Source organism: Ochlerotatus camptorhynchus, unplaced genomic scaffold (genome assembly GCF_037179485.1).
Source record: "Ochlerotatus camptorhynchus isolate MF236.1 unplaced genomic scaffold, CSIRO-AGI_Acam_v1.1 ptg000458l, whole genome shotgun sequence".
NCBI classification, from domain to species: Eukaryota; Metazoa; Arthropoda; class Insecta; order Diptera; family Culicidae; genus Ochlerotatus; species Ochlerotatus camptorhynchus.
Window position 1 is genome coordinate 592,503 of NW_027040944.1, and position 23,766 is coordinate 616,268.

The 23,766-nt window shown below is 38.5% G+C and overlaps 1 protein-coding gene across 1 annotated transcript in view; it reads right to left on the reverse strand.

Annotated features, from left to right (window-relative positions):
- nAChRalpha1 (nicotinic acetylcholine receptor alpha1) overlaps positions 1-23,766 on the reverse strand; it is a 269,161-nt gene that overhangs the window by 67,803 nt on the left and 177,592 nt on the right. The window contains exon 3 of the mRNA XM_065235105.1: positions 10,191-10,397. Within this exon, the coding sequence (XP_065091177.1) occupies positions 10,191-10,379 (189 nt within the window). The 5' untranslated portion in view covers positions 10,380-10,397. The remainder of the gene's footprint in view (positions 1-10,190; positions 10,398-23,766) is intronic.

Here is a 23,766-nt window from a genome sequence, read left to right on the forward strand (position 1 = left end):
CTCAGGGCATAAAGAAAGCTCTTGATAGTCATTTGCATACAAATTGCCGTTGATTTCTGCCCTGAAACGATTTGAATAAAATACCATTATAGTGTGCTTCACAGCGTGAATAGTCAATGAATCAATATCACGACTGATTTTCCTTCACACCCATAGTCAAAGGCACCGGAGCAAATCAAACAGAGGATACTGAAAGGAAGGCCGGAAAATGGGAAGAGTTGGAGAAGGATGTTACCGTTAGAGCGAGCATTGGAATAAAGAACATGTTGGACCGATCCATGAAAGCAGCCCGGAAAGAATGATATCGAACCGAGAAGGGCGGTAATTTGCCGTCCCACTGCGGGACGTTGAGGTCAATCGGGAAATGAAAAGGGATTTGCTTGAGTGAAAGGAATACGGAATCTATCATCTCAATAGTTTTCTTTTCTCGTTTTCCTCTCTGTGTTGGCTTGTATTATTCATCCCATTGCCATTTTTTCCGGAGTATTCAAAGTCTATCGGCCTATGTTCACTATGAAAGTGATCAAAATATCAAACTCGTGCAATTCTCTGCAAAACTGTCCATCAAACAGTCAATAAGATTAGAATTGAACGGACCGAAAAAATAATAATAAATTACATTAGATCACCAGTAGCTGATCATGAAAGTGAATAAATTAGAAAAGACAGGTCTCTTTTTCAAACGCATCCCGTAAATGTATGCTACCATAGCCCTCCCGAAGTTCTCTCTATTATCAGATTTTCTACTTTTCACCCTTTCAAAGTATCCCAAAGGATACCCGACCCAAAGTGGTCAACCCTTCCGCATGGCTGCTGTCTGAAACGAAGATTAAACTCAGTCAATTTTCGATGTCATTTCTCTTCTTCGGAACAATATTATCTGGGACAGAAAAAAAAACCACTACACTATTTGGCCACCACATTTGGTGAAAGGGAAGCAACAGCAGCATGACGGTAGAATAATTTATGATGCCAATATATTTCCCACAGGCCAGGCGCCGCTCATTTTCCGATGGGAGCAAGAAATGGCCACTATTTTCAGCAATACCGCCCGCAGCCGGCTACGTGCAGGTACTTAAATTTCACAATTCGAGCCAATAGCAGTAGGAAGGAAACAAACAGACAAGCAGAAAAGCACCCGCACTGAAGGTTTTTATGTAGGTTTTGGCAAATCTTTATTACCACGGTAGAACTGTCCCATCAGCTCTCAGACAGCGTCACTGGCAACAGAAAGTGGCTATAAATTATAGTTAATGTTTCATGTTTAATCTTTTTCTGGTAGAATGAATTTTGCGATCTTCAACTGGTTCGGTGTCATTTGCCAGTTACGTTGGATTCTACTGGATGGTGTAATCTAATGTTGACATCAAGGCTCCATCATTCGGGATATTCAATTAGGAGTTTGAGTGATCTTATTTTAATGATGTAGAGATATGGCTGTTTGATATGTGCGTCCCTTCGACTGGACCCAAAACAAAGGAGTCGGAATTGAGCCTGCTGGAGTTTTATGGCCTCAAGTGTCGAAGTCGAAGGTAGTTAAATTATACCGATTCAGTGTATCTGAAATCAGAAGGTTGAATTCAAAATTTACAAACACTTTCTGAAATTAATATGTATAAGCAGAAATATTGAAATTTTCCTAAGAAAATCATCTTATTTCATCTCAAATGGTAAGAAATCGCATAAATGGTTCGTTTCTAAATGAAGTTTTGTATCTCTCCCCACTATTCACACAGAACCTTGCCCTGAGAAACCTCGATGACAACGCTATGAAAAAAGGCTCGCTATATGCGAAACCACTCATCCTCCAATGAGAGTGAAGAATACTCCTCTCAATGGATATTCGACTTCGCTAAAAAGGTTTGTCCAGACTCTGTCCCAGCACAACTAACTTACGGGATACAGCCCGAAGTAACGGTTCTCTGGAAGAAACCATTCACAATGCTGGAATTTTCAATGGCGCTTCTTTCATCGAACAACTCTGCTCCGGGAAGCGATATCATCAAATTCAACCTTCTTAAAATCCTCCCTGATATCGCTAAAAGTCGCTTACTTAGCCTGTAAAATTCCTTTATGGAACTCAATATAGTTCCACAGCATGGAGACAGGTCAACCTAATAGCTGTTAAAAGCCTGGGGAACCAGCGTCTGATCACAATTCTTACCGTCCGATCTCTATGTTATCATGCCTGAGGAAATTATTAGAAAAAATGATCCTATCAAGATTTGACAATTGAGTTGAATCAAACAACCTGCTTTCAAATACGCAATTTGTTTTCCGAAAGAGTAAAAGAACAAACGATTGTCTAGCGTTGCTTTCAACTGGCCTTTGCGCACAAGGAGCAATTGGCTTCAGTCTTTTTAGATTTAAGGGTGCATTTGATTAAGTTTTCATAGACATACTGTCAGAAAGTCTGCACAGTAGTGGATTACCCGATGTTTTAAATAATTTATTGTATAATTTGCTGTCAGAAAAACAAATGACAACCTAGGTCAACTGACAACTTATAGAATTATCTCGACAAATGGACCAGAAGGTGGTAGCCATTATTGAGAAACATCCAAACCTTTCAGTTTGTAATGTGGCTTGCAAAGTTGGAAAATCGAAATCATATGTACAAAAAGTGAAGCAGAGGCATGGGCTGAAGGCGTACAAAGTGAAAAAGGTGCCCAATCGTAATAATAAGCAACATTTCACTGTAAAAAGTTGTGCTCAGGAGCTTTTCACTAAGTTTTTGCAAAACATTTCTTGTATCATAATAGACGACGAAACATACGTGCTCGAAGGCTTTCAACAGCTTCCGGGTTTGGCTTTTTATAGCTTTTGAAATTCCCCAACAAGTATCTGGTTTGGCAGACCATATGTAGCTGCGTTCGGAAATTCAAAAGTTTCATCTCTACCGTCACTATCAACAAAGATGTGTACGAGAAAGAATGTGTGCATATGTGATTGCTACCATCCGTTTTCACCATAATGGAGAGTGCGACACCAACTGATGAGATAATCGTTCTGGGCGACTTCAATCTACCCGGTGTTTTCTGGAAACCATCTTACAGCGGCTTTCTCTACCCAGACCCTGTACACTCTGTATTTCATACAGGATCAGTTAGCCTTCTCGACTGCTATAGTACAGCAACACTATCTCAAATAAACCACGTAGTCAACGAAAACAACCGTAGCCTGGACCTCTGCTTCGTTAGCGTTCAGGACACCGCTCCTTTCATCTCCATGGCACCTTCTCCACTAGTAAAGCAAGTACATCATCACCCTCCCTTGGTTGTCACTGTTGCTGACAATCACGATCGGGTCTTTGACGACATTTCCACGACCGTGTCATACGATTTCCGGAAAGCCGATCACCGTAGTATCGTCAACGTGCTATCTAGTTTAGATTGGGAGAGCATCCTCGATCCTGATAATGTTGAAACCGCTGCGCAAAAATTTTCACATGTCTTGGCTTATGTCATTGACAGGCACGTTCCGAAAAGAGTTCACCGTAAAATTTCTCATCCTCCCTGGCAGACGAGTGAACTGCGTAGGTTGAAGTCGACCAAGAGAGCCGCATTAAGAAAATTCACTAAGTATCGTACGCTTTCGCTGAAACGTCACTACGTTAGGCTCAATTATGAGTTCAAGCGAGTTAGCCGTCGATGCTATTCGCGATATCAACGAGGGATTCAGAGGAAACTCAAGTCGCACCCGAAGTCATTCTGGAATTACGTAAATGAGCAGCGCAAGGAAGCCGGCCTACCTTCTTCAATGGTGTTGAATGGAGCAGTTGCATCCACTTCTCAGCAGATCTGTCGCTTGTTTTCTGAGAAGTTCGCCAGTGTTTTCACGAATGAGGGATTAACTGACGAACACGTTACCCTAGCAGCTAGTAATGTTCCACTGTACGGTCAAACACTGGGTGCGATGGATGTCAACGTCGAGATGATTTCCACTGCCGCACCACAACTCAAGTCGTCCTTCAATCCAGGACCCGATGGCGTTCCATCCGTATTCCTGAAAAAGCATATCGCCAGCTTGCTGATGCCCATGCTTCACCTATTTCGATTGTCCATATCGAGTGGTACATTTCCATCTTGTTGGAAATTCGCACATATGTTTCCTATCCACAAAAAGGGCAGCAAACGGGATGTGGACAATTATCGTGGAATTACGTCGTTGAGCGCAGTTTCGAAGTTATTCGAGTTAGTCATCATGGAGCCTCTACTCTCTCATTGTAAGCAGTATCTAAGTGGTGATCAACACGGCTTCACTTCCGGTCGTTCTACTTCCACAAATCTGCTGTGTTTGACATCGTATCTTACGGAAAGCATGGCAGAGAGGACTCAAACAGACGTCATATACACCGACTTGTCAGCTGCCTTCGATAAGCTAAACCATGCCATCGCGATTGCCAAGTTGCATAGACTTGGGGTCAGCGGCAACCTCTTGCGATGGTTTCGTTCATATCTCACTGATCGGCAACTGATGGTTGCCATTGGTGACAACCGGTCCAATATATATCTAGCTACGTCAGGAATACCTCAAGGAAGTCACCTGGGACCTTTGATTTTCTTACTCTACTTCAATGACGTGAACTTGGTCATCGAAGGTCCACGACTATCGTATGCAGACGATCTTAAAATCTACCTACGAATCCACTCGATTGATGACTGTCACTTCCTTCAACGTCAGTTCGAAGCCTTTGCCAGCTGGTGTAATTTGAACCGAATGGTGGTTAACCCCACTAAGTGTTCAGTGATCACTTTTACTCGGAAGAAAGAACCAATCACATTTGAATACAAACTTATCGGCACTGTAATCGACCGTGTGAACCATGTGAAAGATCTGGGTGTTATTCTAGATTCTCAACTTACGTACAAGCAGCACATCTCGTACGTTGTCGACAAGGCGTCTAGGACGTTGGGATTTATCTTCAGGATAGCAAAGAATTTCTCCGATATCTACTGTTTGAAGTCACTGTACTGTTCCTTGGTGCGATCCATTCTGGAATATTGTTCTGTGGTCTGGAGTCCAAACTACAACAATGGTGCTGAGAGAGTTGAGTCCGTTCAACGCCGTTTTCTTCGATTCGCTCTGCGGAAGCTGCCTTGGAGAGACCCATTTCATCTGCCCAGCTATGAAAGTCGTTGCCAGCTGATTGATCTGGAGCCTCTCCGAACTAGAAGAGACACCTCTAGGGCCCTGTTCATTGCGGACACTTTACAAGGTAGAATTGATTGCAGTGCAATCTTGGGGCAAGTCAACATTAACGTCCAACCCCGTGCGCTACGTAACAACGTTATGCTGAGATTGCCACTTCAGCGCACAAACTATGGCATGAACGGTGCAATAGGTGGGCTGCAACGAGTGTTCAATCGAGTCTCGGGCATCTTCGATTTCCATATGCCTCGACAGCTGCTACGAAGATACTTCTCATCGTTCTTTTCTGGCACAGTTAACCGTGAATGATTGTGTGTTTTATTTATGTATTTTATTCTTAGTTTTTATTTTTTGATTTGATTTTTACCTATATAAGTTACTTAAATCATCATTGGGGCTTTACACAGCCTGTTGATGCAGACAAATAAATAAATAAAATAAAAGAGTCAAAGAGAACTCTTTAATGCCATTTAAAATGCCATTCATCAGAAGCCACGACACACCAGCTCTATTTTAACCTGATTTGGCCTCTTGTCACTATGCCAAATCGGTCCTGGAATGATATAAAGCACAAGAGGTCAACTACGTGCCAAAAACAATCAATCCGCCAAACTGTCCAGAACTTCGCCCAATAGAAAAGTACTGGGCTCCGGTTAACCAAAAACTATTCGATACGAAGAGGAAAGCAAATGGCATCAATGATTTCAAGAGAAGATGGAGGCACGCCGCCACTAAAGTATCTGAGGATACTGTACGGAATCTGATGGTGGGTATCCCATACTGGATACTTTTTCAAGACTTTAGGTTGATCAGGTACTATTCTGATGATGATCTCAAACTATCGAACAATTAAAATCACATTGCCCAGATATTCTCTCATGATACCAGGTGACTCAGAAAATAATCCAAAGGCCTTCAGGAGATCAGAGATATTCAAAAACATCTCATGATGTTCTCATGTCTTCAGGTTGATTTAGTATAATTCTGAAGATCTTCAACTGCCCAACAATTTAAATCACGACTCAGATATTGACCCACGATAACAGGTGTCTAAAAAAATGTTTCAAAGATCAGCGATCATAGTTTCGCTATGCTTTTTTATGTTGCCATTATCTGATTCATTGTTAAGATACGTCAGAAATATGAAAAACTATTATAGAAACAACTTAAATTTGCTTAACTTAATTTAACAAAATTTTTATGAACCATAGACAATCGCCAAACCTCCCTTCGCCCCCAAGCTGGCAACGTAGTTTATGAATAGCCCCTTAGCGATTTTGCTGCAAATCTTTAAGATTTGTTTCTTAGTTTTCTAGATTTTTTTTCATAAAGAATCGGTGGAAGTGAGAGTAGACGACGATGCACAACTTTGAACGCCGAACTGTTCTGCCACTCATCGCAAGTCGGTGCCATTTGCGATTTTGTCAAAAGTGAGTTTTTCAATGGAAGTGGTAGCTTATCACCCATAACTTCATAACACTGAATAAACTCATCAATTTTGTTCCTGAAAAGTTTGTAAAAGCAGCCCAACGGGTTGTCCCATTGCATGATAACCCGAGCAGGAACGAATATCTCGATACCTTAAATTGGTATTAATGAGCCTGACATAAGAGGTAAAATACCAAAAAATAATACCACACAAATGTTCCCACAATACCATTCTAATACCAAATTATGATAATGAAATACCAGAACAATACCACATAGGTATACTTTTGGTAGCCAAATATGATTTTTTGTTATTTGCAAAGTAGGGTTACGGTATGTAATGTGGGTCTAGTCCTTTCATTCGGCCTATCACGCAAATAAATAATTAATTAAGGAATATTACACAAAAAATAAGGAAAATATTGATCACTGATGATTGATAAATGTGTACCACACACAAATCAATTTATATCACAACATTTCAATACATTTTCAGCTCTCGTAAGTAATAAAACTGGTTGATAATATCACTCTGTTCGGAGTTTTTAGCCGCCATGACTTCTAAGGTTAAGATGGGAAGGTTGCACTGACGATCATCAAATGGCCTGATTATGGCATTTATTGAATGGAATTACCTGATAATACACACTAGACGTAAAACTCACAGTTACTGTTTGAATATTTTATGTTTATTTTAATTGTTTAACAACGTTTTCACAAGTAAATCATGGACCCAACTTTAGGGACACATTTCTTTTCTATGTTCCTAACTTTGGCCCATGAAATTCATTTGACAGCATATAGCAATAAGAGTAACGTCAACAATGTGGTTTGCATTTGGATGATAAGGAACGAACAGGAAGGGAGATTTTTTCTGCCAAATCTGTATAATGAACATCACAATGTTTTGATTTAGATATTCTGCGGTCGAAAGACGATAAGCGAAATTTTTAATTTTTAATTTTTAACTTGAGTGATTTAATGTAGTTTTCGTAAAATTTTCTCTAAGAAATGTTTTGAGGAATGAAGAGTATTAAGTTAACAGTGATAGTGATAAAAAAAAATACATAAGAAAACGTTACCAAGAGCGTTTTTTTTGAGAATCAAACAGGATAGGACGAAGTTGCATCCATAAATAGACCCAATTTGGGGACAATAGACCGATATTACATACATTTCCCTGGTGAGTTTTTGTCTTAAAAAAAGTAAGTTTTTCAACTTTTTGCGGTTCCTGATAGCAAACGACATGATAAGCATATCTAAGCATACCATTTAGCAGTAGAATATCGTTTGCAGGTAAATTAATTGATGAGTTATGATTAAAAACGTAATCTATGGCTGCATATTAGACCGAGGTTAGGGACGTATACCCTATTTTGAATGTAATTTTTTGGTATTATTCTTTGGTATTTTACCTCTTATACCAAATTTTGGTATCAGGTCAGAATTAGGTATTCATTAGTTATTTTCTCCTGCTTGGGAAGCAATGGTATGAAGCTAACTTATAACGCGTTTTTCTCGGTTTGCTGATTTGAGCTATAAGACGGATTTGCTTTGAACGGCAGTGTTGCTCCTGTTTTTTTCCTCTGTTCGGGACCAAACACTACTGCAACCAGTAAATTGATCTATTGTAGTATATCCCGTGTCCTTAGTTTAGTGCATGTCGTATTACTCCTTAACTATTGAGAAATGATGAAGTATTCGATTTTTTTACAGTTGCCACTCATGCATGTATCGCTAGGATCCGACTCTAATTTAAAGGTCCCGCTATTTATACCCTTCGGAGTGCTTTTTTTTCCTTTGGTTTGGCTCCCACACCTGGACCCTACCTATCGACCCATCAACTCATGAACCGGGGACCAACGGCTTTACTACCCTCCAAAGGCGCGCTCCTTTGTCAGTCAAAATTGGATTCCTTAGCAACAAAATTAAACAATGACACCGATAATGACCATGCATCAGAACCCTAGTCTTAACCACAACAAACTAGGGAACAACGAATAGAAGATTAGGAATCACATAGATGAAGACAACTAACTCATTTTTTTTCCTTGTTTCAAGATCATCCTCGGTAGACAAAGCCGAGTCTTGTCACTATCAACAAGGCATAAAAAGAAACAAGGACTAAGATGTGTTCCTTGGATTACTGAAAAATCCTGTTCCCCTAGTTTGAAGTAGTCAGGACTAGGAATCGGTGGTAGATCTTACATCCCGTAACGTACCACGAAAATGTAATCTACCCACGTTACGGGGCGTTGCTCCTGTTAGTAGACGGTCTTTCAAGCAGAGCAGGATTCTGCTTTTGGCTGAAGAATTTATTTTTTACTCTTTGAGACCCAAACCTTAATCACGTTTTTCACTATAAAAAATATAAAAAAAAGAATGCAGTTGACAGGATGTGCATCAAATTTTCTCAAATGTTGGCTGCAGGTTGATCAACTATTGAAAAATTATCGGTATAGATTTGAGCTTGATTCTAGATGAAGTTTGAGCATTACTAGAAAAACAATCCCTATTTGACTGCCCTTTTTCAAATTGTTACTTCTTGAAGTACAATGAATGAAATCAACTGATATTTTGCGGATTTTTACTCAAAACATTGATCTATGAAATGCCTTTAGTTTGACTAAAATTCGTTCACTACAATACAAGTTATATCAATTTAATTTTTTTTTCCCCATGTATTTGCATTATTGTTATGTTTCTGTTTTCCTAGTAACTCTGGTAGATCATCATTTTGTGGTGCGTTACTGCTATAAAATCTACCACCAATTTTTAGGCCTGACCGTTTCAAACTTGGGGAACATGATTTTTCAGTAATCAGTTCTTGTTACTTTCTATGCCTTGTTGATAGTGACCGATAGTGATCTTAAAAATAGGAAATAAATTAGTTAATTAGTCTTCATATGTGGTCATGGTCAATATCGGTATCATTTCCTTTTTTTTTGCTAAGCAATCCGGCACACCTCGAAGGGTATAAATAGTGTAACCTTTCAATTAGTGTCAAAACCGAATTTCAAAATAGTGATGGAATAACACGTAATGTCCTAATCTACACACTAAGATTAATTTACCGAAATCTGTCAAATTTTACCGAAACCTCAACAGCTGAACGTCCAGTAGACAGTTCGTTGATTTTTCACAGATTTTCTGTGATTTTTTACAGATATTCGTTGAAAAATTACAGGAAATCTGAGAAAAATCTCCGAACTGTTTGCCGAACGCTCAGCTGTTGAGATTTCGGTAAAATTTCTCAGATTTCGGTAAACTAATCTTAGTGTGTAAGGACACGGGATATACTACAAAAGATCAAACTACTGGTCGCACTGGTTCTATGTCTCGAACAGATGGATCAATAAAACAACAAAAAAGGTTATCTTCCATTTAATTCCACCTAATTAATTTTGGTATCCATGACAGATACGTATTTCGACTACAATGTGCAGTCTTCATCAGTGTCAATCCCACTAAAGGCATCAAAATCCCCTAGGTAAAAAAGTCAAGATCACAGGTATAAAAATGAAACTACAATGCAACTACAAATCACGATGTTATAGACTTTTGTCCAATACTGTATATTCGAAATAAATCGTAAATTGCCAGGTACTTACCACGTCAATGAGCTGTGATAGCCGTAGACCCATTTTTACTGTTAATCGATCGGAGTTGTTGCCCACGGGCCGTATCAATCGGTTGTAGTTGCTCAGCAGGTCGTCATATAAACGCTTAGAATCTGGGTTGGCCAGGCCGGTAGCAAAATGTAACGCTATGAACACAGCCGTGAGTAGCACGCTCCCCATCTTAGGCCAGGTCCACCCCTAGAACCGGACAACATGAAGAGAAAAATGAGAGAAAAGAAGCAAAAGAGAAACAATTAAAAACTGTTGTTAAGCTTTAGCACGAGAGTAATTAAGATAATCAGGCTGCATCCATGTTCACAACTATTACAACGCCAGAAAAGTTTGTGTGTGTATGTGAAGCCATGCTTTCTACCTTGATAGGTACCTAGTGTTTCACACAGAGGAAAAGAGCCTCTTCAGATTCGGTTGACCATGGTTTTGCTTCCGGAGGGCCTCTCAAGTGGGATGATAAACTTTTACTCCACAGTGGAGAACAATGCTGCCGAGAAGTTGAATATGCACAGAAAGTGAAAAACTCTTCTCCTTGAATTCCTCACCCAATGATACTGGAAGAGTTTTGCTCGAGAGGTTATCTGTAGCCTTTTTCGGAATCATCCGGCTGCACTACGGAACATTTTCCCAAATAACATTCTTTCAACGATGAAACTTTTGCGACTTTTTCCTTTTTCTGGCCCAAGAGCATTCTTCCGGACCAAGCTCTCCTGATGGTAATAATAATAATATAAATACTATAGTCCTGGTTGCCAAGGACCCACAAGATTTCCTCAGGTCTTAGTGTGAATGCACATCCAGGAAGTGGGATGTAATGAAAATTCAAAAGTTGAAACAAGGAAGCATTTCATTCAACATTGATAGGAAAGTTTTCCACTTTTTGTTTTCCTGTTTTGATTCTTGGGCTTTCGAGATTGGCTGGGCGTATGCGGTTGTGTGTAGAATGGTAACCGGTGTGTGGTAAAAACTTGCTGATTCTGATGGCCGAAGAAACCCGTCTCTAGACGACCGTAATTTATGATTTTCGTTGAATGGGTCCTGTTGAATATTTAATGCTGTGCGTTTCGTTAAAGTTTCGATGGAGAAAATAAACAAAAGTCTCAACATCAATTTGATCTCACCTTATAGAAGCAATACTATGTTTTCGAAGACTTATTAACTTTTCGACAATACTGTTTCTTTATGATGTTTCAAAAAGGTTGGTTGAAAATTTACCATTCGTACAGTTACACTAGGGTGCTTCATTTTGAAGAAAAGTGTTAGATTTATTATAGACCAACCTGCAGTTTGATTCATAACCCCAACATATGAGTCAGTGCAAACCATGTTAAAGATTGATGTAGGTTTAAAGGTGGCGCATATGGTACTAGGGTTTTTGATCTAATTTCCGTCCTACTAAGCACAGTGGGGGTTGTTGTGTACCTCTCTTTTCTGAACGAGTTTGAACGAAAAATGGAATATTTCTGTCAAAGATAACTTCTAAATTTATTCACCTTTCCATACGTACAGTTGGATTTGATAAAGAGTCACAAATGGTTGAGATATTGTTTAAAATCTAATACTGCTTCTTGATTCTAAATTCGTTCTACGAGTTTCAATTCCGTCCTAACGCATTGAAACGCCATTAGATTTCCTTCGTCCTACGGATAAACGTAGAAAAATGGGATTCGATAGGAGCGCTTTCTTTTGTGTGAGAACAATGAGCGTAAATACAATGCGCTCTAACAGGATTTATGTTGTAGCTAATGAACTAACGCATCGGAACAAACCTATTATTGGTTTGTGCATGGTGAAATCATTGATATTATTGATATTTTCTGATCGATAGAACAGAAATGGGCGATTACGATGAAGTAGTGCTCTACCCTATTACTGCTGCAGACGACTCAGTACTTGGCTAGATGGGGAAGCTCCCTTTCATCGGAAAAGTGTCTACGTTGGATATCCATCAGACTGCATGTGTGCAACAGTGTACACTGGAGTCGCTTTTTACATGCAACATGGAATCAGAAGTTTCAAAACTACTGTTTGTATTACGTCATATGTAAACAATGACAAGTAACGTCGATTTTTCACGCATTAAAACTTATTCAGGAAAACCGACATCAGCATCCGGTAAACGAAATTTGCATTACCAGATTCTACTGTCGTTCTGCCTTCATGAGTTTTAATCCATGAACCATCGACGCCATTGTTCACACTTGGTTCATTGGATCTTTTCACATGGTTTGCCAGAGTTTGTCTACACGAAATTGCGGATTTGGTTGAATCTGTAATGCAAATCCCTTTTCCTATAGCATTTAGAAGGAACATTCAGTAGACAGCTGAAAAATACGTCTTATTATAATTTTACACGTCAACAAACTTGAACGAGTAACATTTGGTTGCTTTATTTTAAGTCATGTAAAAATGCTAACGGATGCAATTGTATGTCATTTGCGTCGCTAACATGTGTCGGTCTTAGGAGACTTAAAATAACATGAAGTTTTCGAAGTGTAGTGATCATAAATTATACACAGACATGTTCCGATTTCTTCGATATGGATGCCCTTCTATGCAAGAAGTGTAAATATATCGAAAAGACAGAGGGCGAAACTACCTATTCGGATAATTAAGAGGTGAATTGTCCATAGTTCAATTTTATAAAAAAGCCAAACGAATCTGCGACTTGCAATTTCTTTCTGTTTACCGACTGCTGTTCACTATATTTCGCTAAAAATGAAAAGTGCACACACCAATTTTGGATTAATGGTGATTCTGAAGAGGTTTATATTTCTTAGAATGGACTTACAGACCATAATAAAACTGTACATGTGGCTTGGAAGGCATGCTAACAGGTTCATGCCTTTTGTTAAATTTTACAACTTTTTATAAATGTGCATTGATGGTTTCCCATTAACTAAGTTAATATACATTGTTTCACAGCATGCAAGATCTTCCGGAATAAATGCAAAAACAAAGTTCAAAGTTAATCGAAAACGTAAAGTTTACACAAGAATTACAAACGTTTCATGACGCTTTCTACGATGATTAAAATCCTGAGTTTTAAAGTTTCTGTAGAGCGCTTCATGTTTTATTAACTCATTCCAGATTGCCCAGCGGAATCTTCTAAAATGCTAACTCCACCCGGAGGAACTTCTATCCATCCCTGACTTCTTTCATGGCTTCCATTGTTCTGCCGCTCTGTATGTTTCTAGCCAAAGTGTCTAACATTCACAAGGTTGATTTAATTTTACCGATGAGTAATTGTGTTACCGGTCCGAATTCACAATAACGCTGTATGAAGGGCTAAAACGGAGGGGCGGCCCGTAAGCATAGCCAGTTACGCGAAACCCGCGGGAAAACGAGAGTCTCCTTCCAACGATACGATCCAAAAAAACGAATAACACAATTCGCAATACTTATTAAGCTTCCCACAGGATGGTAGGGGAAAAGTTGGCTTCGGCAATACCTTAACCTATTATCGTCAGGGGGGTAAACAAAGTCCTAGAGCACTCAAATTTGGCCAATAGTTGCTCTGAAATACAATGTATCCACATGCCAAAATTGAGCTCTCAAGGATGTTGTTTACCCCCTGACGATAATAGGTTAAGGTATTGCCAAAGAGAACTTTTCCCCTATATGTTAAGAACGGCGCGTCAATCTCCCTGCAACTGTTGGAGTAGAATTCGCGATCGAATCCTTAGGACAAAGAAAATGATGATGTTTATTCCCTCCATCGTCCAGTGGAACATATTAGTTTTCGTATGAATATTTTTGTTCACATTGTAAAATGATTGTATTTGTACCGTGTACTCATTTTTGCAAAAAAAAAACCAATCGGTGTTTTTAGCCAATCAGGGCAGTTTTCACAATCGATATTCCAAAGGACAATCCCAAAAAGTGCATAACTATGTGACTATGTAGTGAAAATTATCAGATTTATTCTAGCTTTTTTCTTGTTCTCACCACCTTTAATACATAGCTCAGCATTTCTTCTCATCAAACTTTTTGTGGCACTCCCTTGTTAGTTCCCAAGTCAGATTTGCTTGATGTGCAATATAAACATTTATACGTAGCATTATTTGCGATAACACCAGCGAAAATGTTAATAATAGTGAGATCAATTGTAATAAGGTCAGATAAATGCAATGGGCTTGTATCATTCCGGTACAACGGATTCCAGCAATTGAAGCTGTGATGATGTATCCACATCATCAAACTGCTATATGGGCACATTAAGGGTAAGTACAATAATAATCAATCGTCGCACACCTGATTCTTTAAAGCCAGTGAACTGATCAGAACTATCATAAATATTTAAACGCATTTTTAATGATTCTTGGTCTCTATCTATGCCGGTTTTTGTTTGAAGAGTACATCTTCGAAACAGAAAGCTACACACTTAGAAATAACTAATTTTACACGTGACGGAATCCATCTTTGACATCAAATATGAGACGTAAACAAACGTGTCATGTAATATTAAGTGCTCCGAGACTAAAAAGTTCGTTGCTCGACGAAAAGTACGTTTAATTGAGCTATATTTCGCGTTTGTTATGACTCAAATTTATATCAAAATTGACGCTCGTTTATGTCACTCTCAGAGCACCTAAATTTACATGATTTTTTCTAAGTGTGTATTTGATTAAAATTATGAACAGACAATTTTCATACCTTTTGAATATCTGTACATGGCAAGATAACAGCTTCCACAAAAAATTTTAGAATAAACCGGATTATTTTCGTTGTAAACTGATTAATATTTTGCTGACTGCAGGGTGTGATGAATGTGTTTCGACTGTTTTGCTTTATTAAAGCACCGACGAATTCCACAAAACTTTTGGTGACTACACACTTAGAAATAACTAATTTTACATGAGGCGTAATCCATGTTGGAAGTAAATCATGGAACGTTAACAAACATTTCATGTAAAATTAAGTGTTCTCAAACCGAAGCATAAGCAAATCGACGAAGAGAACGTTTCATTGAATTGATTTTCTTGTTTCTTTCAACTGATTCTTATGTCGAAAGGGCCGCTTACACGTGTCGGTCTCAGGGAACCTAAATTTACAAAACATTATCGTAGTGTGTACACACTTAGAAATACCTAATTTTACACGTGACGGAATCCATCTTTGACATAAAGGATGAGACGTGAACAAACATGTCATGTAAAATTCAGCGCTCCGAGACTGAAAAGTTCGTTTTTCGATGAAAAGTACATTTGATTGAGCTGAATTTCGCGTCTATTATGACTCAATTTTGTGTCATAATTGACGCTCGTATATGTCAGTCTAAGAGCACCTAAATTTACATGAATTTTTCTTGGTGTGTAGGCATTATGATTTTTAATTTCCAATTGAAACATACGCCTATTACCATGATACAAAATCTTTCAAATCTTCAATGTTATAACCATGACAACAACAATTACATAAGCAACACAGTTCAAACAATACGTTTAGTTTAACGTTGAACTAAATGTAACAAAAGGACTGCATGATATATAACGTAAAATTACGTATGTTCTGAAAATTACACGACCCTTTCATTTATTGTGTAAATTTACATTAGTCTGCAGTGCTGTGTAAAATTCAGGGGTCATTTAATTTTACAAACATTGTAGCGTTCCTAGGTTACGGGTAAAATTTTAATTTTTTAATTTCATAGAAGTTCTCATTCTTAGTAATAAAAAAAACTTTCATATTTGTATTCTCTGATATCACAATTAAACCGTGTTTATTTATTATGGACCAGGTCACAACAAACATCATTTTACTTTCTTGTGTAGAATGCACTGCTCCGTTAATGTGATGTGAAAAAAATTGTTCCACATATGCAGAATCATTCGCAAAGTTATTCTCTTCCTAATAATTCGGGGCCTCCCTTAGCTCAGTCGGTAAAGGCGCAGCTACAAAGCAAGACCATGCTGGAGGTGGCTGGGTTCAATTCCCGATCCGGTCTAGGAATTTTTCGGGTTGGAAAATTTCTCGACTTCCCTGGGCATAGAAGTATGATTGGACTTGCCACACAATTATATCAATGCAAAAATGGTACAGGCATCGAAAGCTCTCAATTAATAACTGTGGAAGTGCATCTAGAACACTAAGTTGAGAGCACGCAATAAGCTAATATGCGATATGCAATAAGCTTGAAATGCGGAGAAGAAGAAGAAGAATAATTTTAGGCAGGTTTTAGCTAGCTTTTCCGACCTGTAATTGTGTGGCTCGGATCAAAGATCTAAAAAGGCAGAAACAGCAACAAACCAACACGGAAGGAGATCAGCAGCAATTCTTCGATGCAGTCGGTGTAAATATTTACATTATTTGACAATTCTCAGATAATCATGACAGCAATAAGTCTCTTTTCTTCATTCGAATTGTTTTCAACGATCAAACGTCATGATTACCTGGGTTTTGCCAAATAAGGTAAATATTTTCATTGCTTGTACCAAAGAATAGCAACTAACTCCAAACAGCGGCGGCCAGTGAAGAGGATCAATATACCAATGACGAGCAGGAGCAAGCGGGCAGATTCGTATCGTCATTGCCTTCGATTAACAACACCACCGTAATGTGTTCCTTGAGAACATTCAAATTAATAATAGAGAGCTTAAATTACTGTAAATTAATAATTATTGACAAGCTTTATAACAACACAGGCACGCACAATCATGGCCGTCGCCAAACTGTTTTGACATGCATCAAACGTTATCCTGTTCAGCAAATTGCCTTTAAATTCATGTAAAATTAAATCGTTAATGATGGAAAAAAAAAACTTCATTCCACATAATATTCTGTTTAATTTATCTGAAATTTCAAACAGATCAGTAAATTTAAGCGTTACAGGATAAAATCTCAATTTTACGAGCCGAATTTATTTTGTCCAATATCATCAACGTAGAAATGAGTTATAAAAAGGGATCGTCCATTAATTATGTCACACTTTTAGGGGGTTCGAACCTGTGCCGAGCCATACAAAAAAATAAGGTCCATACAAAAAAATGCGACAACGGGGGGTTTAAAAATGGGCCAAATTTCGTAATTAATGGACCTTCCCAAAGTATTACGTGGGAATCATTTTGATATCATTTCAAATTACATCATCCTTAATATTCACAAATTTTAACAGTTAACAGTTAGGTACATCTAAGACTTTGCATTTAAAAGCCAAAAACGAAAAAAATGTCAATTTTTTCAGTTGTTTCAGTTTAACATTTTTGCCATGATGAAGTAGAAAACATGTTATAGCATGTACATTTTTTAGATTTTCAAAAAATTGTTTTTTGCTTTATTTATTTTTTTAATTTTTACCAAAAATTAATAAAATTAAAATACGGTGTATATTTTTTTTGAAGAAGACTTTATATATCTCTACAACTTTGCCTCAGACGTCATTTCTATAAGCAGTTACGTGACGTAATGAATGTCAATGACACGGTTTTGAAAAAAAAATACAAAATCAAAAATGGCCCACTTTTAGCAACTTAATGCCCATAATACATAATTATGCAAAATGTCATGCAAATTAAAGAAATTTAAATTTCCATCAGAATTGTATTGTAACAATTTTCAGATAAGATTTTTTCAGGAATCTTTATCACAATTCTCTTGTATTGTATGTCAGAATTCCTATGGAGCCCTGGAGAGAATTTGTGATCCGATTTCTCTTGGAATTTTTATTACAGCTTGTATGGAATTTTCCATAACATTTTTTTCTGAACTTCTGTGTAGAGAAACTTCCAGAAGAAGTCGGCAGACATTTCTGAGGTATTTCAGCAGGACCTCTGGGGGAACGTGGAAGGAGCTTTCAAGATAAATCGTTAGAATTGATCAATGTCAGTCAGAAGAAACTTCCAGATCATTCCTTGAAAAATCGGAATTGTCTTCCAGGAGAAGTGGCAGGACTCTTCTGGTTGAAGTCGTAAAAAAATCTTAATAAAACTGAAACAAGCTTTCGCGAAAAGACAAAACAAAGTTAAAGTAAAAATTCCAAGAAAAATAAAATAAATTTACTGAAGAAACCTTCAGATTGTTTTAGGGGAATATTGAAAATTAACTATAGGAATAAGTTGGAACAATCTTCGGGAGAATATAAAAAAAAACTTCCGATGGATGTCTGATGAATCTTTCAAAGAAAACCAGAAGAAACTCTTGAAGAAATCGGAGAAATTTGGAGGAAAAAAATCTGGAGAAGTCGGATGTCACGAAACATTTGGGGGGGAATGCATAGTCTTCCTCAGTGCTCTCTTTGCTGTCGTCACAGGCAGCTGTGTGTTTGATCGGTCCGGGTCTCACGATAGCCTGTTATTTAACAGCTGACTCATTGGGTGAAGTTCGTTTGATTTTTTTGTTGACCCGTTGGAAACAAACAACTGGAGATATCGGTGGTAATAAAACTAACTGTTAGATTCAGCTTCAGCTAGCAGTAAAAAACCATCAATGGACGAAATTGCGACTTTTGTGATAGCGCTGAACACTGATCCCACTCAGATGATCGCTACATTGAACAATATATTTTCAAATGGAACAACAACAATTTATTTTCCATTATGCCGATGGAGTCTCAGTACACGGTTAGAAAAAAGTACCAAAAATTAAGTTCTTTTCACTCATCTCGGCACTATAGTAGGTAAAGCGGGTCAAAGTAATTTTCATTTACTTGTGTGCAGTTCGTATGGAATTTTCCACTGGCTTTTTAACCAAAAGTAAGTTAGTTGTACCCAACAGTAGGTAAATATGATTATACTCAACGTTGGATTCCCACACTTTACTACCCCTGTTGGGTGGTTTTGTTCCTCCTTTTTTGACAACATTAGAAGGAGAAAAGGAGACAAACTAGTCAAAAGTAGGTAAAAGTGAACTTTCCGTTGGGACTTTTTTCTTACCGTGTACACGAGAGTTTACGATCTACCCGCAGAAATCCCAGATAGTGAACTAGCGTTGGTGTACGGGAAATATGTCCACCTGCCTTGGGCCTCGATATGCTGGTAGGTGTACGGGAAATTTACATGGATGTTAAAAAGGAGATTCCCATCTCGCTGCATTTCCTCAATCGGAAGGGGAACATATTCTACCAAGGGAACAAACAAGAAATGAAAAATTCCTCAAAACCCGTTAACTGCACCAAAACCTCAGTTGAAATTGAGATAGGAACAATAATTTCGGATAAGAAAAAAAGTTGTTGAAGTGTCCCATAATATTTGAATCCAGATACATCAATGCAGTGTAGTGTTCCAGTATCTACATATTCATATTCCGGAGCAAGCTGATAATATGCTGCAACTTGAATAAATCTCCTATTCCCAAAATCCAAATGCCATGCAGCATTTCCGGCGGTCAATGCCGAATCATACACACCGCAGCTGCCTAGAGCTAGGCAAACACTATCTACATGGAAACACAGACTACGAGGCCTCTCCGACAAATGTAATGAGATTTGGACCCGGCGAAATAGTGCCACAATCACGTAGAAATTGCAGCTAAAGAACGACACTCCTGGGGCTCGTACCGAATGAAGTGTAAAGATCCGGATAAAATTTTATTTATATCTCTGTACATACTGAACAGCCGGGGAAATTCCATTCAGCACCCATTCCGATATTATGGCTTGTCATTTTCATATATCGATAGTTTCTGCCATCGAACAAATCAGCATCGACACCACACTCCAAACAGGGAACAGGGGTACGCGTGTTATCTGAATTCCATAGCAGCAGGGGACGAATTTTCTGATTCATTTCTTTTGTGTGTGCTCACCATGTACATCGAAGCAGTTGTTCCGTTGCGTAGCGTAAGTTGGCAGAAGCCAGTTGACACAGATTCCAGCATTTTCTCGCTTTTTCCGGTTCTGGGATTGTTCAACCCGAACAAGTCATCTCCGATGAGAATAAATTTACATAACAATTACACTGTGTTTTCCATACAGCTTTCGCAATGTCTTTTCCCATTTCGATTTCAGAGCAAGGGATTACCGCGACGCCTCGCCGAACACACTATGCAGTCGTTTCTGTTGAACACCCTGTTGTGCGTTCAGTGACTGAGGTAGAAATTAGAAATGGAGATCGCTCTAATACACGCGACAAAGTTTTTGGAAATGAAATGAAACCTAACCATAGAGCTCCAAAAGTTTCCAAGAGAAATTACCCTAGCATAGTAGCATGTAGTACATGGCCAGGAGTTTGGGAACATCATTGTAGCTACAAGTCGTTTGTGGCAAAGGCTAAGGTATATTATGCTCCAGTTAGGAAGGAGTGGAAACTGTACAAAGTCACAAGTACCTTATCCGTATCGGGAGGAATTTGTAGAGTCAGCGTGGGACTCTTTCGTTCGGTGCTAATTCTACGGATGATGGTGCATAAATTGGCAGATTATGCATGGAATAAATAATTATCTTGTGGAAGCGAACGGCTGAGCGAACATGCCTTTGGAAAGCTGATGTGGATCGCTGTATAAGTGAATCAGCTGACACGCTGAACCGTGCGTACTGCAGCGATGGAACATTTCAACTGCAGCTGACAGTTTTATGGCGAATAAAACATGACCAGCAGATGATGTGCGCCAATTACCCACTTTTAGCGAATACGTGAGCAGCATCTCTGATGGATAATTTCGACTGATTGCTTTGTTGTGCCCTACAATTCAATTGTTACATCATACGGATAATAGATGATTGGAATTGGAGGCCGTCAAAGGGAGATGTTTTCTAGTAGAGCAAGTCGCAATGTGAAATTATAGTTCTAATATCGCTGCAGATGCTCTCATTAAATCAATAATCTTTAACCGCTTGGAAAAGTTGAATAAAAATAAATTTATCAAAATAACCCAGAAAAAACTACAAAGGCATTGGGGATTGTACAAACTGTTGACGTATGACTACGCTACTAAATGTAAACGATTTTGAGTAAAACATTATGATCGCGCAGGGGCAGAACTAGGGTGGCCAGACCTACTGATTTATCGGTAGTCCTACCGATTTTTGGGATGCCTACCGATTCACAGACGAAAGGTTCAAAACTACCGATTTTTCACTTTTCCTACCGATAATCACAGATTTTAAGGCTGTGTTCCATTTGGTGAATTTTCAATTAAACCTTACGCTTCGAAAATAAATTGTAGTGTTCAAAAATCCCTCTGTTGATAATCGTCCAATTTTTTAGACGGTCAAGATTGATTCATGATCGGTCAGAAATAAGTCTGCTGGAATAGCAGGTTTATTTGAAATGTTTACATCTGTCAAATTTAAGTGTAAATTGACCACTGGATCACAGCCTTAGTAATCTTGAAAAATGTTTTGTTTTCCGTGTAGTCAGTCAGTTTGATCGAACGCGATGTGTCTTGACTCTTGAACTCCAATCCAACGTATACGGTAAGAAAAAAGCACCCAAACGTAAGTTATTTTCACTCATCTTGGCACTATGGTGCAGGAACCAAAAAGTAGGTAAAGCGGGTCAAAGTAGTTTTCATTTACTTGTGTGGAATTCGTATGGAATTTTCCACTAGCTTTCTACCCAAAAGTAAGTTAGTTGTACCCAAAAGTAGGAAAATATGATCATACTCAAAGTTGGGTTCTCCTCGGGGCTCTCGCCCTGAGAGGTGGTTTTGCTCCTCCGTTTTTGACAACATTAGAAGAAGAAAAGGAGACAAACTAGTCAAAAGTAGGTAGAAGTGAACTGGCCGTTGGGTACCTTTTTCCCTACCGTGTACGAATGATTTTTTTGTTGACTTTTAATCTACTTTCTCTGTATGATGCTATTTTTTGTTTCTCCCTTTTTTGATTTCGTGTTCCGTTCGTCCTACTCACACCTATTATTCTTTATTGTTATTGTTAATATACGCACATTTTTGAGGGGTACGAACTACTCATATCATTGAACCGATGGCCGTAGGATGAATCTCTTTCTTTTTACTTTTTGTTTTAAACTAATAGAATGTCCGACCAGTATGAAATCGTTTCAAAAAACATTGGTTCGAAAGTCCGAAATTGCGCGTTATTTGGTTTCACCCCTGCTCACAAATGTTTCAAATTTCGGGAAAACATTCTTAAGACGGCCTACCGATAACTTCCGATAAAAGTTTTGAGAACTTACCGATAATGAAAAAAATAATCTGGCCACCCTGGGCAGAACTTCCCTACGTTGTGTGAATAGATGGTGAAAATAAAATACGGTCGTTTATCGGGCCATCCTGCCATGGCAGAGGCATGCGAACCATTGAGTTTATTTGTAATCTTTACGATAGAACGGTAGGCATGATAACACTACGCTTGCGACACTTGTGTGTTGATTTGAGTATTTGGGTAGGGTAGTTGCACACGTTTTGTACACACACATTACTTCTTGTAAAATTTCTATATGATTGGTGATTAGTTAATTGCAGTTGCAGCTTTGGTGAAACAGTAGAGTTGTTGAACACAGGTGAGTCCTTCACGTTTGCCACGCGATGCAATACAAGAATGAGCGCGTGGCTTTTTTAGTTGTATATTACGTTTATTTCTGTTGATTATGATTGATTTAATATTTCAATTGATTAGCCTATCTGGCCCTTTATCTTTGTTTAATTATTTATTCGAATTTGATATTTGCATTTTCCAACTAGTTTGCATTATCCTTCCTTGGAGGCATTCTTCTTCTTCTTCGCATTTCCAGCTTATTGCGTGCTCTCAACTTAGTGTTCTAGATGCACTTCCACAGTTATTAATTGAGAGCTTTCGATGCCTGTACCATTTTTGCATTGATATGATTGTGTGACAAGTCCAATCATACTTCTATGCCCAGGGAAGTCGAGAAATTTTCCAATCCGAAAAATTCCTAGACTGAACCGGGAATCGAACCCAGCCACCTCCAGCATGGTCTTGGAGGCATCTTTGGGTTGAATAGAAAAAGAAAATTTGATAACCTACCTAACTACGAATATAACTTAACCTAACGTGCTAGATCACGTATCACCTGTTGATCTTATCCCAGGCAGGTGTCTCTGAACCTTTCTGAATTCCAGCCAGAAAATGATGACCTGGACATTATACCTGGATCTTGATACGGATCTTCAAACTATTGAAATACTCCATCAGGACATTCAAACCTCTCTGAAATTTGACAGTGAGATCTCCGATGACCAAACCCTTGTAGATGATGGATGTGTCATCTGCGAACAGAGACAACATTCCACCATCAGGGAGAGCTGGTATGTCGGAGGTGAACAAATTAAAAAGGATGGGCCCAAGGAAACTTCCTTGCGGAACGCTCGCGAAGTGATGCCATTAAGAAAGACTTGGAATGTCCTGTCTGAGAGATAAATTTTTAATGATCTTCACAAGGAAGATAGGAAAACCGCATCGTTGAAGTTTGTACACGAGCCAATCACGCCAGACATTGTCTAACGCTTTTTCAACGTCCAACAATGTCATGGCAGTTCAAACTACGAAAAAGTCATGTAAAATTCGGTTCCCTGAGACCGACACATGTAAACGGTCCTTTTGATATAATAATCAGTTGAAAGAAACGAGAAAATCACTACAATTTATTTTTAAATGTGTTGTTTTAGATACAGAATTGTTCCAACTGAGACTCAGCCA